Source organism: Aphis gossypii, chromosome 2, assembly GCF_020184175.1.
Source record: "Aphis gossypii isolate Hap1 chromosome 2, ASM2018417v2, whole genome shotgun sequence".
NCBI lineage: Eukaryota > Metazoa > Arthropoda > Insecta > Hemiptera > Aphididae > Aphis > Aphis gossypii.
The window spans coordinates 1378862-1393951 of record NC_065531.1 but is presented as its reverse complement, the minus strand read 5'-3'; the positions used below and the strand labels follow the sequence as shown (position 1 = coordinate 1393951).

At 25.3% G+C, this 15090-nt stretch overlaps 1 protein-coding gene across 8 annotated transcripts; it reads left to right on the top strand.

Moving 5' to 3' along the window:
• Positions 1 to 2099: 2099 nt before the first annotated feature.
• On the top strand, positions 2100 to 13544 carry LOC114131665 (putative uncharacterized protein DDB_G0282133). 8 transcript variants are annotated; one of them, XM_050201027.1, is made up of 21 exons: positions 2600 to 2738; positions 2807 to 2855; positions 2941 to 3101; positions 3422 to 3556; positions 4625 to 4895; positions 4981 to 5082; positions 5160 to 5264; positions 5335 to 5439; positions 5510 to 5614; positions 5687 to 5803; positions 5882 to 5986; positions 6626 to 6709; positions 6777 to 6926; positions 8454 to 8702; positions 9961 to 10065; positions 10409 to 10489; positions 10562 to 10758; positions 11969 to 12148; positions 12226 to 12350; positions 12689 to 12810; positions 12917 to 13544. In XM_050201027.1, the coding sequence occupies exons 1-21, from the start codon at positions 2659 to 2661 to the stop codon at positions 13226 to 13228; spliced, it is 2940 nt and encodes a 979-aa protein (XP_050056984.1). In that variant the 5' UTR covers positions 2600 to 2658; the 3' UTR covers positions 13229 to 13544. The 8 variants fall into 8 exon arrangements, with proteins under 8 accessions (XP_027852755.1, XP_050056985.1, XP_050056987.1 ...); XM_027996954.2 differs by lacking the exons at positions 2600 to 2738; positions 2807 to 2855 and adding an exon at positions 2100 to 2421; XM_050201028.1 differs by lacking the exon at positions 5335 to 5439 and having other exon boundaries at positions 2597 to 2738.
• Positions 13545 to 15090: the final 1546 nt, after the last annotated feature.

The following is a 15090-nucleotide window of genomic DNA, read 5'->3' as shown; positions in this document are numbered from 1 at the left end:
GACGACAAAGTGACGAAATCTATTTTAAAATTATTTTCCCGGCTGGGTGACATCAATAATTATTGACAAATACTTTCATTGTTTTCTTGTTCAGTCATTTCCTCACCAATCATAAACATGTTTGACGTTTGTCATTAGTTATTCAGTAGACAGTAATCACTAATGGATAATTTTTTTGGTTGCTTTGAAGTTTGAACCCTCTAAACCCCCCCTCATATACGGCCTTGCTTTGTACTGTCACTGTGACTGACAGTTTTACACTTTTATACAGTTTTTCAGAATTATACCAAATTATTTATAACTTTTATAAAATATCAATCAATAATTAATTTATATAGAACTATGATTACTTTGGAATGTTGTTTGGTGAACATTCCAAGTTTCCAGAGGAAATATGGCTGGAAAACGCTGAACAGTTTCCTAAACTTAAAACATTTTGTTTGTTAACTCGACGTATCGTTCCACTCACTTGTGTTCTATCAAAATATTTAAATAGTTCCTTTGGACCATTATATGTAGGTATATTTAATTTTAAATATTTAACACCTTCTTGTAATCTAGTTAGTGGCAAAATGCCAAACCATCTAAAAAGTATATAAAAGTTACATATTAAAATCAAAGTTTAGGGCACTATTGGAAAACTATAAGTCCTTTTTTGATTATGAATAGTATTATGATTTATTTGTATGTCATCAAATTTTAAAGCAATCCTTCAATTTTCAACTTAAGGGGAGCTAAAGCTTTCTGGTAGAAAATCGTATCTATATAATTGGTACTTTTGGGGGTCAAAAGTAAATACAAGTATTTGTATACCTAATTGTATCTATACTCTATACAAGTATTACTCTGCTATAGTGCTATTACGAGATCCACATCCACTCGACAATTCAATACAACAGTGAGTTCTGGTTTTTTTTTTAAATACTTTCGGGGATATTTATTAGGAAAATCACTGTATTGAACGTCATGGATATATAATATATATACTAATAAGTCGAAGGAAAAAACTATATATGCCTAATTATAGATACACATTTACCAATTTTTATTAGAATTATTTTGCTGTCCCGAGACACCAAAATTATTCAAATCAAAAATAGGTAAATCCGACGAGATGTCTTAAAACTTAAGTTGGCCACCCTAAACTAGATCTATATGACTACATTTTAGAATATGTAAAACGGTTGAAAATGTATAATATTTATCCATAATAATAGAGGAGACTGGGTACGATTGTAACATTGTTCACAAAATTATTTATTTCTTCCTAGATTTAAACTATTTTTTTTACATTTTTAATCATTAAAATAACTTAAAACTTTTAAAAATAAGTGAGTATTGAACCTTAATTTTTACAAGTTTCTAAATTAATGAAGGTAAAAAAAAAATGTTAAAATTGTAAATGGAGACAATTGTAACGGGTCAAGGTACAAAAGTAACATATTTCATTTTATAATTTTTATTATTTAATCTTGTTAACCATTTCATTCTAATAACTTAATTAAATAAAATATCTGTGAATAAAAATATATTTACCTTTTAAATTTGGTTTTGTTTGACTTTACAATGGGGTCGTCTGTGTCTGTCTATTCAATTCAATTTTAAAGATGATAAAATAGGTAATTAAATTCAATGTAGTAATGGTCAAACTGATGAACGGTAGTGTTACCTATAGTAATTTTAGAAGAAAATACCTACACCTTAAAAATGTATTGTGTATTTGTGTAAATCTTAAACCTAGTAATTTTCGATATTATTTTTAAATATTACTAAAATGTAATTGTAATTTTTTCGGAGTAGTACTGTTGTAAAGTACAGCTTTGAACTTTCAACTTGTACTACCTACTATTATACTCGGAACAATTAAATTTCGGTAGTAATTGGCATTAGTATAAAAATATAATAATTATATAATTCAATGGTGTTATACTGTTATTTTTATTTTTTCTTAGTCCTTGATATAAAATGATAAAAGTTCTATCCACGAACTAAGATATTTATTATTCACAGATATATAAAAATTTAATAATTTATATATCTGTGGCTCTATCTATTTATTGGTGCAATATGGTATCACTATCGTTATCATAGCTAGTTAAAAATCGCGGTATTTGAATTTCTCCGTTGTTTCAACTTCAAGCCTTTCGTCGAATCCGTCGTTCTCTAGGTGTCCTACTCCTGACATGAAACAGCGTTCTCAATTCTTTGTTAACCCCCAAATTTAATAACATAAGTCATAATCTAGAGTTTCATTTTCTACAGGCTAATACGGCCGAGTATACATGTGATTCATCTTTTTTCTACGTTCAGCGCATCCAACACTTCATCTTCACGTGGCTAGTTAGCATCGTTAGTGTAATGGAGTTTGTACTTGGCGGAGAGCCTGGAACAGTGGATAATGGACAGACTACAGAATGTAGTGTAAGTTTGTAACTATTTGTAGTCCTTGATGTGATAAAGTTTTATATTCCCAATCACTAATATAATAATATGACTTATGATTCCTTTGTGCCATAGTGCCATGATAACGTATATAGTTGAATTCGCATCGTCAATTTTTATGTGTATTTTTTATTTTTTTTCTCACAAATTTGAAACTTAATGTCACATTTTAAAATTATCATAACGTCTGTTTCAGAATAATTTATAAGTCTAACCATGTTCACAGCTATGTCTGTTGTGTCAGGTTTCTTGATCATATTTTGCTTGAACGTAATCTTTACTAACCATGATATACCGTGAGTTAGAATAATTTTAATTTTTGAACACAGTATGACAGACTACATAACTGAATTTGGCTTTACAGACTTTTCGTGTTTGAGGTGTTAATATTGCTCGTGACAAATTACATACATGTACCAATTAATTATTTTTCTAAAATTATGCCTTTTTATAACATAAATATTATGCAAAAAAATAAAAAATATCTGTTCCTTACAGGCCAAATTGAAGTCAACAAATAGCAATAAAAGTCTATGTAAGAAAAAAATTAAGACATCATGTAAAAATGAAATTTATTTGTATAATTCTGGATATTTAAAGAATAATTATGATAAGTATATCAGAGATGATTTCTTATATGCATTTGGAGCATTTTATTGGTAAGCTTTTATCTATTTTATTATAGTATTTACTAATTGAACTTCTTTAAAAATTAATTTTATTAGTAGCATCTCACTGTTTATGTTTCCTTTGTTAACTTTTTTAACTGATATTTAATTAATTTTGTAGTATATTATTATTTTAAGAATCTTATTTGTTAATTTCTGTTAAATATTTAAAACAGTTAAAGCCTAAGAGGCAGAAAACCAATAAAATATTATTCTACAAAAAGGCAGGCCAGAAAAAAGATAGATACATTCTGTAAAATATATTATTGTTTTTATTATAAAAGATCTATTTTTTTTTCACATAATTTCAGCGATAAAGTGATGAAAATTCCTCATTTAGACTGCGTTTTGAAAACTGAATGTTATCATAAAAAAACTGAATTGAATTATAGACATTATGAGTTTGCCACATACATGGAAAATATTGTATCGTGGCTTGATCTTAAGTAAGTTATTTTTTTATGTCTATTGTTACAGAAAACAGAAAAATATCAATGCAAAGATTGATATCCCCTACTATTAGGTACTTAATAGTAATTAAAAGTACTTACTTTTAGAAAAAATATTGTCATTGTTTTCATATTTTTTATAAGTCAATATTGAAATTTCAGTGCTTCTATACCTTCATCTTAAAAACCAAATTAAAAAATAAATTTTAATTTTATTCTATTCAGTATAATTTTTTTTACCTATTTTATTCAAATGAGAGGAGTAACAATAAAATTAATCATAGGCGGCACTTGGCTCTTTTATTTGGGGGGGGGGATATTAATCATAATTTACTGACCCATTTAAAAATATTCTCATATTCAACTTTATAATACATTCCACCTAAATATTATTTACTTATTATCTGAATAAGAACAGATAACATTTCACACTGCTATACTTTTATAATTTATATTTAAATAATTTCTCAGTAAATGCCACTAATGGGTGGTTTCTTATTCCTATTTTCATTGTATCTTTGTTCTATCACCACATACACTTATTGTGTTAAGTATTATAGATTGTACATCTTAGTAAAAACAAATTTTGTGGTATATTTTATGTTATGTTTTAAAAGTAATCATAATATTATATTAAAATCCACAGTTTTATAGGATTTACATTAGTTTATATTAATTTATGGTAATATTGATGATATTGATCTGATTTAACATTGGGAATAATTTTCTTATATAATTATTGTACAATAGTAATTTCAACATAAATATTTTATAAAAATTAAAAATTGTTTAAATAATATTTAATTTATGACTTATCATTTTGCCCTCTCAATATTTTCCCTGAGGAGGGGCAACTGTCCGCTTTTGCCCCCCTAAATGCCACCTATGATATTAATATTTTAAATTGTTAGTGTTATACCAATGGAAATTGTTTATATGGGCTATTTTCCTTCAGAGTTAATAAAAGTATTCAGTTTGCTTCTTAAGTTCAAGATTTTTATGTTTACCAAGAATTTTACTATGATTATTAAAAATTACTAAATTATTTATATGATGTCAATAAAGATTAAAACACATCAATGGTGAATCATCAAAATGTAATAAAAAAACAGTTGACCAGTTGTTCAAGACAAATGACTTTCAACAAAATACTACAGATATTAATTTAATATGCAAAACGCTTGATGTAAATACATCATGTTCTCAAGCACAAAATAATAAATTAAATGCTGTCACTAACTCTCCAAATGAAATAATAGCAACGTCAGATATAGCTACTCCAAAACAAGATTTTACTGAAAGTTCAACTAATGATCACAATACTGAGATTGTCATGGTATTAAATTAATTTATTATGTTAACTAAATAATTGATTACTTATTAGTTATTTGTAATAATTCAACTTTATTTTAAATGTTTAGCTAAATACTCAAAATGAATTAATAATATCACCAGAAATAATTTTTCCTAAATATAATTATGCTGGAAGTTTGCCTAATAATTACAAGGAAGGAATTGATATGGTATACATTATAGTTATAATAAGCTATTAAGCTTTTTTCAGTAATACAAAACAGTAAATTATATTAAAATATTTTAGGTAAATAACACTCAAAATATATTAACAACGTCGCCAGATTTAACTTCACCAAAACATGATACTCCTAGAAGTTTATCTAATGATCAAGAGAAAGGAATTGATATGGTATTACTCATGAATACATTCTAGCTTATTTTTATTTTTCCAAACAGCAAATTATTTTAAAATATTTTAGGTAAATAACATTCAAAATAAAATAACAATGTCGCCAGATTTAACTTCTTCAAAACATGATATTCCTAGAAGTTTATCTAATGATCAAGAGAAAGGAATTGATATGGTATTACTCATGAATACATTCTAGCTTATTTTTATATTTCCAAACAGTAAATTATTTTAAAATATTTTAGGTAAATAACATTCAAAATAAAATAACAATGTCGCCAGATTTAACTTCTTCAAAACATGATACTCTTAGAAGTTTATCTAATGATCACAAGAAAGGAATTGATATGGTATTACTCATGATTACATTCTAGCTTATTAGTTTTTTTTTCTAAACAATTAATTATTTTAAAATATTTTAGGTGAATAATGCTCAAAATAAAAGTATAGCATTGCCAGATTTAACTTCTTCGAGGGTGAGGTTGGGGTTAACTTCTGGAAGAAATTCTCCTAATGATCACAAGAAAGGAATTAATATAGTATTATTTATGAATTTTATGATTACATTCTAGCTTATTAAATATTACCCAACAATAAGTTATATTAAAATATTTTAGGTAAATAACATTCAAAATAATAAAACAATGTCGCCAGATATAACTTCTCCAAAATATGATACTCCTAGAAGTTTGCCTAATGATCACAAGAAAGGAGTTTATATGGTATTATTTATGATTACATTTTAGTTTATTAAGTATTACTAAACAATAAGTTATAATAAAATGTTTTAGGTAAAAAATACTATAAATAAAATAATTAGTCTATTTTAACAGAGAATAATCAGTCTACCAACTAATTTTTGTCAGCGTTAGAGATGGTTTTTGAATGGCGATTTCGACACTTAGTGCTTCTCCACTTGTCATACATAGAAAAGTTTGGTTTTGTTTAGGACACTTTGAAGGGAAAATAAAGACCTGGCATCACTAAAGCCATTATTCAAGATGTATGAAAACTGATTATTCTTTCGTGAAATAGACTGTCCAATGTACATCGACAAGTTTAATTTCTCCATAAATTATATTATAGTATTAATTATAATTATGTAATTTAGCTTATAAAGTATTTATAACTGCAAATTACACCTACATAATTTATGTGAATCATACTAAAAATGAAATAACATTTCCAAAACATGTTTTTGAAAGTTCAACCTATGACTATAAGGCAGATCTTTCTATAATACTTATGTTATTTTTTAATATTTTTTCACCTATGTTTTGTACTTATTTTTTTACATTATTTAGCTCTTAAAATTTCTTAGCTTTACATATTACTTAAGTACATATATTTGAAATATTTAGGAAAATAATCAAAGTGATGTAACTTTTTCAAAACATAATTCTACTGAAAGTGCAACTAATGGTCATAAAAAAGGAATTGATAAGGTATTTAAATGAAATAACATATTATATATATTTTAGTATATGTTTGGGTTTTTGTTCAATGTTTTAGATCCATTCAAATTTGGTGAATATTTCATCTATTAATAATTCTACACTAACAACCAAGTCTCAAATAAAAAATCGAAATATTACTGGTGGTATAAAAGAAAGCACACTAGACAACCTTAAAAACAATACTAACAACAAGGTTGTGAATGAGGTATGCAGTATACTCCATTTGTATTAAGTAAGAAGGACTTTGGCAAACAAAATTTGTTAGATTGTGGTGAAATAACTATTGTGTCCTCTAAGAGGTAATCATCTGTATGATTGTATACCTATTGTATAGTAAAGTAATACTCTTGTGTACAAGTTCATTGCCAGGGTTTATTCTTAAGAGGACATTGTACCCGCATGTATTGTCTCCATCTTACACATGTATGACATAGCAAATTTTCGTTTGCCAGTTTCAAAAGTATGCTGTTAGTTTTGATATTAGAGTGAATTGACCTATTATATAATTTAAAGGTAAGATGATTATCTAAGGCCCTATGTAGCCTTTTATTGATATTATTATTTTTATGTAACTTATGATCATTTTAAAATGTAGATTTTCAAAAAGGTCATAACTTATTTAATAATAATAATATCAATAAAAGGCTTCATGGGACCTTAGATAATAATCTTACCTTTAAATTATGTAATAGATCAATTCATTCTAGTATCAAAACTAACAGCATACTTTTTAAACTGGCAAACGAAAATTTGCTATGTCATACATGTGTAAAACGGAGCCAACACATGAGGGTACAACGTTCTCTTAAAAGAATGTCATATCCATATAATATGTTTTTTCTGTTTTACACAATCAAACAAAAACAACAAATTTCCTTCAAAGGAAATCTTTGTCCTATAGTTTATATATAGTTACAATCAGAACAAATTTATTTAAATATTATTAAATTTATTTTAGAGAATATAAATTGTGCTTGAACAAAGCATTTTATTTTATAGAGTTTTAACTTAAGTATTTAACTAATTTCAAATTTCGACTCTATTATTTTTATTATTATTATTATTATTATTAGATATTATGACAGTATAATTTTAAATAATAATATAGTAAATATTTACATTTATATATAAAATATTCTTCGTTTGAGTAAAGTAAATAAAATTAAGTACAGCTTATTTATAAATTTGATAGTATATGAATTTTCTCTAATATTAACTATACCCTGTTTGTTGAGGGACCGGAACTGTGTGACATACAAAAAATTATTATTTATCCTTGATGCATGTGTTCTCAGGGGGGGATATGGGGGATAGATCCCCCCTAAGGATCTTTATTTTCTTACATATTAGTAGTACGTGCTTTGTCTACTTTTGGTAACCCTTACGGCTTATTATGTAACCATTTTTTTCATCCCCCTTCATTGAAATATCCTGAAAATGCCTCTGCCTTGATGGCTATGGCTCATCTACTTATCACTTGTTGCAAAGAAGGGTTTTTGACATGGCCCCCATCAGTTTTAGATGCGCAAAGTGATTCGGTCTCTTGGCGAACGGAGTATATACTTAAACTATAGTAAGAAAAGAATCTAGTAGGATAAATCTAATGTGTAATGTGTTATTCATGTTATATAAGACAGAGATAATAAATGTAAGTCAACATCCTCTCAATACAGGTAGAGTATAAAATATAAATAATCTTATAAATAAAATTTTAAAATATAATAATTTGTAGAATAAATCAAATTCAGCTCAAAAAAGTTCTGATAATATCATTGGTGAAGAAATAACAAATTTGCGTTTGGAAACTCCAGCTACTATTAGATTTACACAGCAAACTAATAAAAAATTCGATAAAACATCAACAAAACTATTAAAAAGATCAAATTCAGTAATAGATTCTGAACAAAGTTCAAAGAAGAAGAAAATAGAAAAATCATCTCCTAGTAATGTAGAAAGAAAAACCAATACCAATACAATTAATGTATGTATTTATTAATTATTAATTAATTTAATTATTGAATATGAATACATTATTATTACAATGTCTTCACTTTGTCTAAAATAAGTGTAATCTTGGGCAGCAACTGATTTTTATCCAGTTAGGTTAAACTATACCCATCAAAAATTGGTTTTTGTCATCAATATTTTTATTTTTGATGATTTGCCTCTGCTGAAAAATTGCTTTACTTTATTAATCATCTTAGCAAATACATATTTTACTCACCATACCTTAAAAGCATGACCAGTTTCGCATCAAAAACAACTTCCTCCACCATATTATTCGTCATTGTAGATGGTGGATGGAAGACAGTTAAACCAATCAGAATTTAGAAGCCAACTAGGGGTAATGGATGCAAAATTAGCCGCTGCCCAGTCATGTTTTTAATGTATGACGAGTATATACTATATTCCAATAAGTCTGTGTAACTCACACAGCCACTGGAACAGTGGTACAGCTGTAATTGACTGCATGTGTTATTACTAGACGCCTTCTGCCTTGATTTTCATAAGACTTTTTAGAAAAGAGTGTAAATCAATGAATGATGGAAACAATTATTACAATACTAAAGTTATTAACATAGATAACTGCTCTATATTTCTCATTTCAACTTTTTTTTATTTTTAACTAAGTATACTTATTCAAAATTTGTTTCTTATGTATAGAAGTATATTTAGAACAATTATTGTGCTTTAAACTGTTAAATTAAAAATGTTATATTACAATGAAAAAAAGTTTAAAACTTTTAAATTAAAAAGTGTAAATATTGTAAATGGATACTAATAAATTACAGTGATTCTTTACAATATATTTTTGATTTTTCAATTACAAAAATGATATGTCAATTACTCATTAATGTTAGTGTATAAATAATATTTCATTTAACATGTTGACCGGCAGTTATTCAATTGGTATTTGTTATACACCAAGCAAATTTTTCAATGTCTACTTAATTTGTATATACCAAGTATTTGAAAAAAATATGTATTACATCAAAAAAATTGTAATGATTTTCGCTATGTCACGATCTTTATTTTAGTGTATTATTGTAATGCCTTAGAAAAGTTAATAGTATAAAACCAAGTTCATTTATGGTCGCCAGTAATCACGTGCCGTTGGTAGTAATGATGAACTATTGGTGCCAGCAGTCACAAATATATAACATTTGAGAATTACAGATGACCACTGACAGCCATGTGGCAGTAAATGTGCTTAAGTGCTTATTAATTTTTTGTTTCAGAAAAATTCAGTCAAAGAATTAAATGAATCTGTAAAACAAGTTAGCAAAAATTTGTATAGTCGAAATAGTAAAGGAGAAACGAAATTGCATTCAGCTTGTGCCAAGGTAAATATAAAATCATAAAATTTTCATTTAACTTTTTTATCTGATAAATATTGTAAATTAATATTTGTTATAAATCATCACATTTATGCAAAATGTAGCCAAGTGTCAAAAGTGATTCTGTAAATAAAAATATCATATAAATTATAAGTATTTATTTTTTTAACTTAATGTTAATTATATTATTTTCATACATTTTATCTTGTGATATCTTTTTTATATGTGAACTCAAGTTTAAAATCAACAAAAGTATGACATATTGTTTATTTCATTGAATGATTTTTAATTATACATAGTTATTTTAATTACAGTTATAACTTATAAGAGTATTTATATACTATTCTAGGGGAAATTAAGTTTAGTAATTTCATTGCTTGATGATGGTTTCAATCCTAATGTTAAAGATAATGCTGGATGGACACCTATGGTATTACTTTTGATTATTATAATATTTTATTTTTATGGTATAAAAATAGTATTCATATAATTTTATTTAAAGCATGAAGCTGTGAAATCTGGAAATTTAGATATTGTGAAAGAGTTGATCAAGTATGGTGCGTATTTAAATGTTCCTGGTTTTGAGTATGAAAGCCCATTATATACGGCTATTAAGTATGGTAAATTTGAAATAGCAAAAACAATTCTTGATTATGGAGCTGATGCAAATTTTATAAATATGTATGGAAACAATGTCAGGTAAGAATTAATGATAATTAAGGAAATAACTTTTTTAAAGCCTAAGTATTAAAAAAAAAAAAAAAAAAGGGTAATCAAGTGGGTAACGCTCTGCTGTACAGTAAATATTAAGTGAACATAGAGTGTCACTTTTATGGGTGTGTTAATTTGAATCCAATGATAGGTATCATTATACACAAAAAATGATTCTGAACGGAGATGATTTATCGCCCTAGGATATATATTTTCCATTGGGTGGTGAAAAACGGGGTTTATGTTTTAATGAACTGAATACCCCAAAATTAAATCTTGTACAGAAAATGCCAATTTAAATAACTTGTGTATGTTTCAAGTTTCTACTTTTAAAGAAAATCTAAATCTAAAAAATATCAAGTATCTATGATTTATACTTTTTGAATAATAACAAATAATGAAAATTGTTTGAGGATAAATCGTTTATCGTTATGCAATTTTGTAAATGTTTAAAATTCAGACGCTCATACATTTTTTTCTATATTGAAGCTTTGAGTTTTCTCTATAGCTATTTGATGGAAAAATTGACGTTACTAAAAAGTAAAAGTACTTAGAAAAATCGAAAATTTCAGTTACCTATAAAAAGTCTAAAAAAGCCAAAATATTTTGAAATTATATCCATGTATAGATAACGCTATTATAAACATTTGGTGGGAAATTTAAGTATTTATAGTGATAAGTTTAAGAGTTATAACAATATAGTTAAAGGTTATATAATTATATATATAAATGATTTTGCGTAAAAATTCCTGTTTTTTTGTCACTTTTTTTGTGGTTTTTACTGATTTTTTTGAAAACTACTGGAAACCCCTTTCTTTTGACATCTATAATGCACCCAGGATATTTACTTTGTCGTCGGAAACCACCCCTGAAGTTATAAACTGAAGCATTATTTTGACAAGCTATGATGTACAGTGTACACACATACAAAAAAAACACATAAATCATTGTAAAATTAATACATTCATCATTTTGTTCAGAATCTAATATTTAGATACTATAAATTGTACTTACTAAAAATATCTGACTTTAATAAATACATAATTTTTTTTATCTCCTATTGAGTATATAAGGCAATTTTAAAGAGCCTTAAGTTATTTTTCAATAATATTTGTGGCTACTAAATTAAGATTGTTAACAAAAGATTAAAGGTAAATCAAATTATTATATGTATATTAATATTTTTTAAATGTTTTAGATGTCTTAATGAAGAAAAGTTTTCTGAATTAATGGAAAATCGAGTTTTATGTAAACCAACACAAATTATTAACTATAAATTAGATGATATTGTCATAGTCTTAAATAATGTTTCATTGAAAAGTGCAACTGTTAACACATTTTGTAAACAGTTCAATATTAAATTGATTCAAAATTTTTCGTATGTAGATTATTATTTTTATTTAATTTTTTAATAGTTTCAAAATAAATATAATTATGTATTTATGTGATTTAAAGGAGTGAAAAGAAATTTTCTCAGGTTACTCACATGATTGTATCAAAAACAGAAAATAATACTTGTGATGTAAATTTAGAATGTTTAATTGGCATAGCAAATGGTTTATTTATAGTCAATGAAAATTGTAAGTATACTTAATTTTTTTTAACGCTCTTATAAATACGATATTATGATAACTAACTATTAAATTATTAAAAACTAATTGTTGGATTCTCTAAAGTTGAATATTCTTGATTGTTTATAAAAATTATAGAAAACTAATAAATTAATGATTTAAAGAATTGTTTATTTTTGTTTGTATAAAGTAAATGTTTACCATGTCTTTATAGTCAATATTCAAGGTTACCCAAGAAAAAAATTCTTTATTGTTAAATCAATAGATAGTGCTCTGACTTGTATGCAAATGTATAAAAATTTACTTTTTAATTAATTAATTATTATAATGTATCACTCTTTTATTAGGGATTTCTGATTCATTAGATAAAAATAAACTTATGAAGTGTGAAAATTATGAAGTTAGTGGAACAAAATTTTTTACTGATTCTAATGGTCCAATGATATCAAGAATAAACAAACAGAAACTGGTAAATATTTGTGTATATTTAAACTTAACTTTTAACATTTAACTTCAGAATTGGAAACTTAAACATTTTAAAATATTTTTAATGCCTGATATGATTTTTTAAACAGTATCCAAGATTATTTGATAATATAAACATACACATATGTGGAAGTAATGGTTGGAATCAGTTTACACTTGAACATTTAAAAAAACTAGTTGTCGAATTCGGTGCTAAACTATTAATACGTATGCCAAATCCAGAAGACTGCCCTACTAATATAATCCCATATCATTGCCGTAATAATGATCAGATGTTTCATGTTTCTAACATCATATTATATACAATGGATTCAAATAGGCTGATAAAGTACAATATGAAACATTTAAAAGCTTTTCATATTTCATGGTTCATGGATGCAATTCAAAAGTATATTATATAAAATAGTTATTTATGTTAACTATTTCCTATTGTATAATTATTTTTTTATTGTCAATAATAACTGGAAACGAGTTTGTTAAATATAAAAAATTAAATTTTATATTTTGAAATAATAATTTCATAAAGATTATATACTTAAAAGTGAAAATACATAAATTATTTTTGTTTATAATTTTTTAAGAAAATCTTTAAGCATTTATTTTTTGATTTAAATAACAGTTTATTTATTATTATTATTATTATTTTTTTTTTTTTTTATAAATATTTTATAGTTAATTTTGTTTTACATTTAATAAACAAAGTTAATAAGTTAAAAATGTAGATCTGAAACAACAACAAGAATATATTCAAACTTAGACGCCTTAAATTTAAAAATAGCCAAATAATAAGCCATGCATTTTGGTTGAACTTACAAATAATGGCAAAGTTGGTTGTTAAATACTTATACCTAATATAGTATAATATAATATTATAATATTGATATTACTACTATAACAGATATTTGTTTTATTTTGGCATGAAAACTGTATACCTAGGTAATGTTTAATATTGTATCATGTGTGAAATTTAAAGTATAACTGTTGAAATTGCCAAAGTTGGTGTGCTTATAGAATATCACTTAAATCAAACCAATACAACATAATACTTTAGTTTTATTTCAGTTTTTATTTTATTATTAATAAAACATTTTTATTCTAAAATTCAAAAATTGTTGTTATGCACGAGATATTTTGATTTATTTATAACCGATTTTGGTTTTTTTGGTAGGAATACATTTTTGTGATGAATATAAATTTCTAACATTTTTTTTTCTATCAAACGCTTCCACAATAAAAACAGAGCAGTAACAATTAACACTTACTTTTAGCATATCTACCTATGTTTTTTCTTAGGTTAATAATATCATAGAACATGCCTCTGTGGTAATATTTAAAAATATTTGAATAATTTTACTTAAATACCTATAGCATAAATCATAACATTGAAAAAAACATGTAGGGCGCAAAGCTGAGATAGGTAAATACCATCATCTGTCACATTAAATACTATGTCACTCTTATGTTGTTACTTGTTGGAATCGCGGAAATTTTCCCTCCTACGGACATTTAAAAAAAAAATTATTATTTAATATGAAATAAATTTTTTTTTCATTAATATAATAAATTATAGATGTATATTCATTGAAGCACTCTTGAAATCAAATTCACAAGCAATTATTAAATTGTTAAATATCAAACTGGTATGGTTTAAAAAAATAAAATAAATAAGTATTAACAAATTCTAAAATATATGTGTTAGAAATAACAAAAAATCAGAGATTAAATGCTTTTTACAAAATGTAACATTTTACGTCAGAATTTTAGTCTTTTTATTAGTTAGTATTTATTATTACATTTTATGTAGACAATCTTTTAGCTACCTTTTATAAACGTGTAAAATTACGTTTACAGTTATAATTTATTATATTTATGAAAAAAAAATAAAATTAATTAAATAATAAATAATATTATAATATTAAATAGTTAACTTAAAAAAAAAAAATGAGAAAAAAATGTACTCATCGAAAATATATTGGCGGGATAATTTCCTAACACTAAAAACAGTCGTGGGGAAAATATTGTCCATTCATCATAAAGTTATATGTGTTGTGGTTATATCCTTGTATTCAGAAAAATTGTGAAGTTAGAAAAATATTTTCTTTCAATGTACATATTTTGAAGTTCGAGCGCTTTGTAATATTGATAAGTAATATTATTCTATGATTGGGTCATAAAAAAGCACAGATATCTATAGTCTATAGGTACTTTATAGAAATCTGTGTAAAAAAGTGATTAATGGTTCGGAGCACGAACTACTACATTA

Coding starts and splice junctions, on each gene's coding strand:
- LOC114131665 (XM_050201027.1), top strand. CDS start 2,659: ATGTTCACAGCTATGTCTGTTGTGTCAGGTTTCTTGATCATATTTTGC. Junction 5,265..5,334: donor AAGAGAAAGGAATTGATATG/GTATTACTCATG, acceptor AAAATATTTTAG/GTAAATAACATTCAAAATAA. Junction 6,927..8,453: donor ACAACAAGGTTGTGAATGAG/GTATGCAGTATA, acceptor AATAATTTGTAG/AATAAATCAAATTCAGCTCA.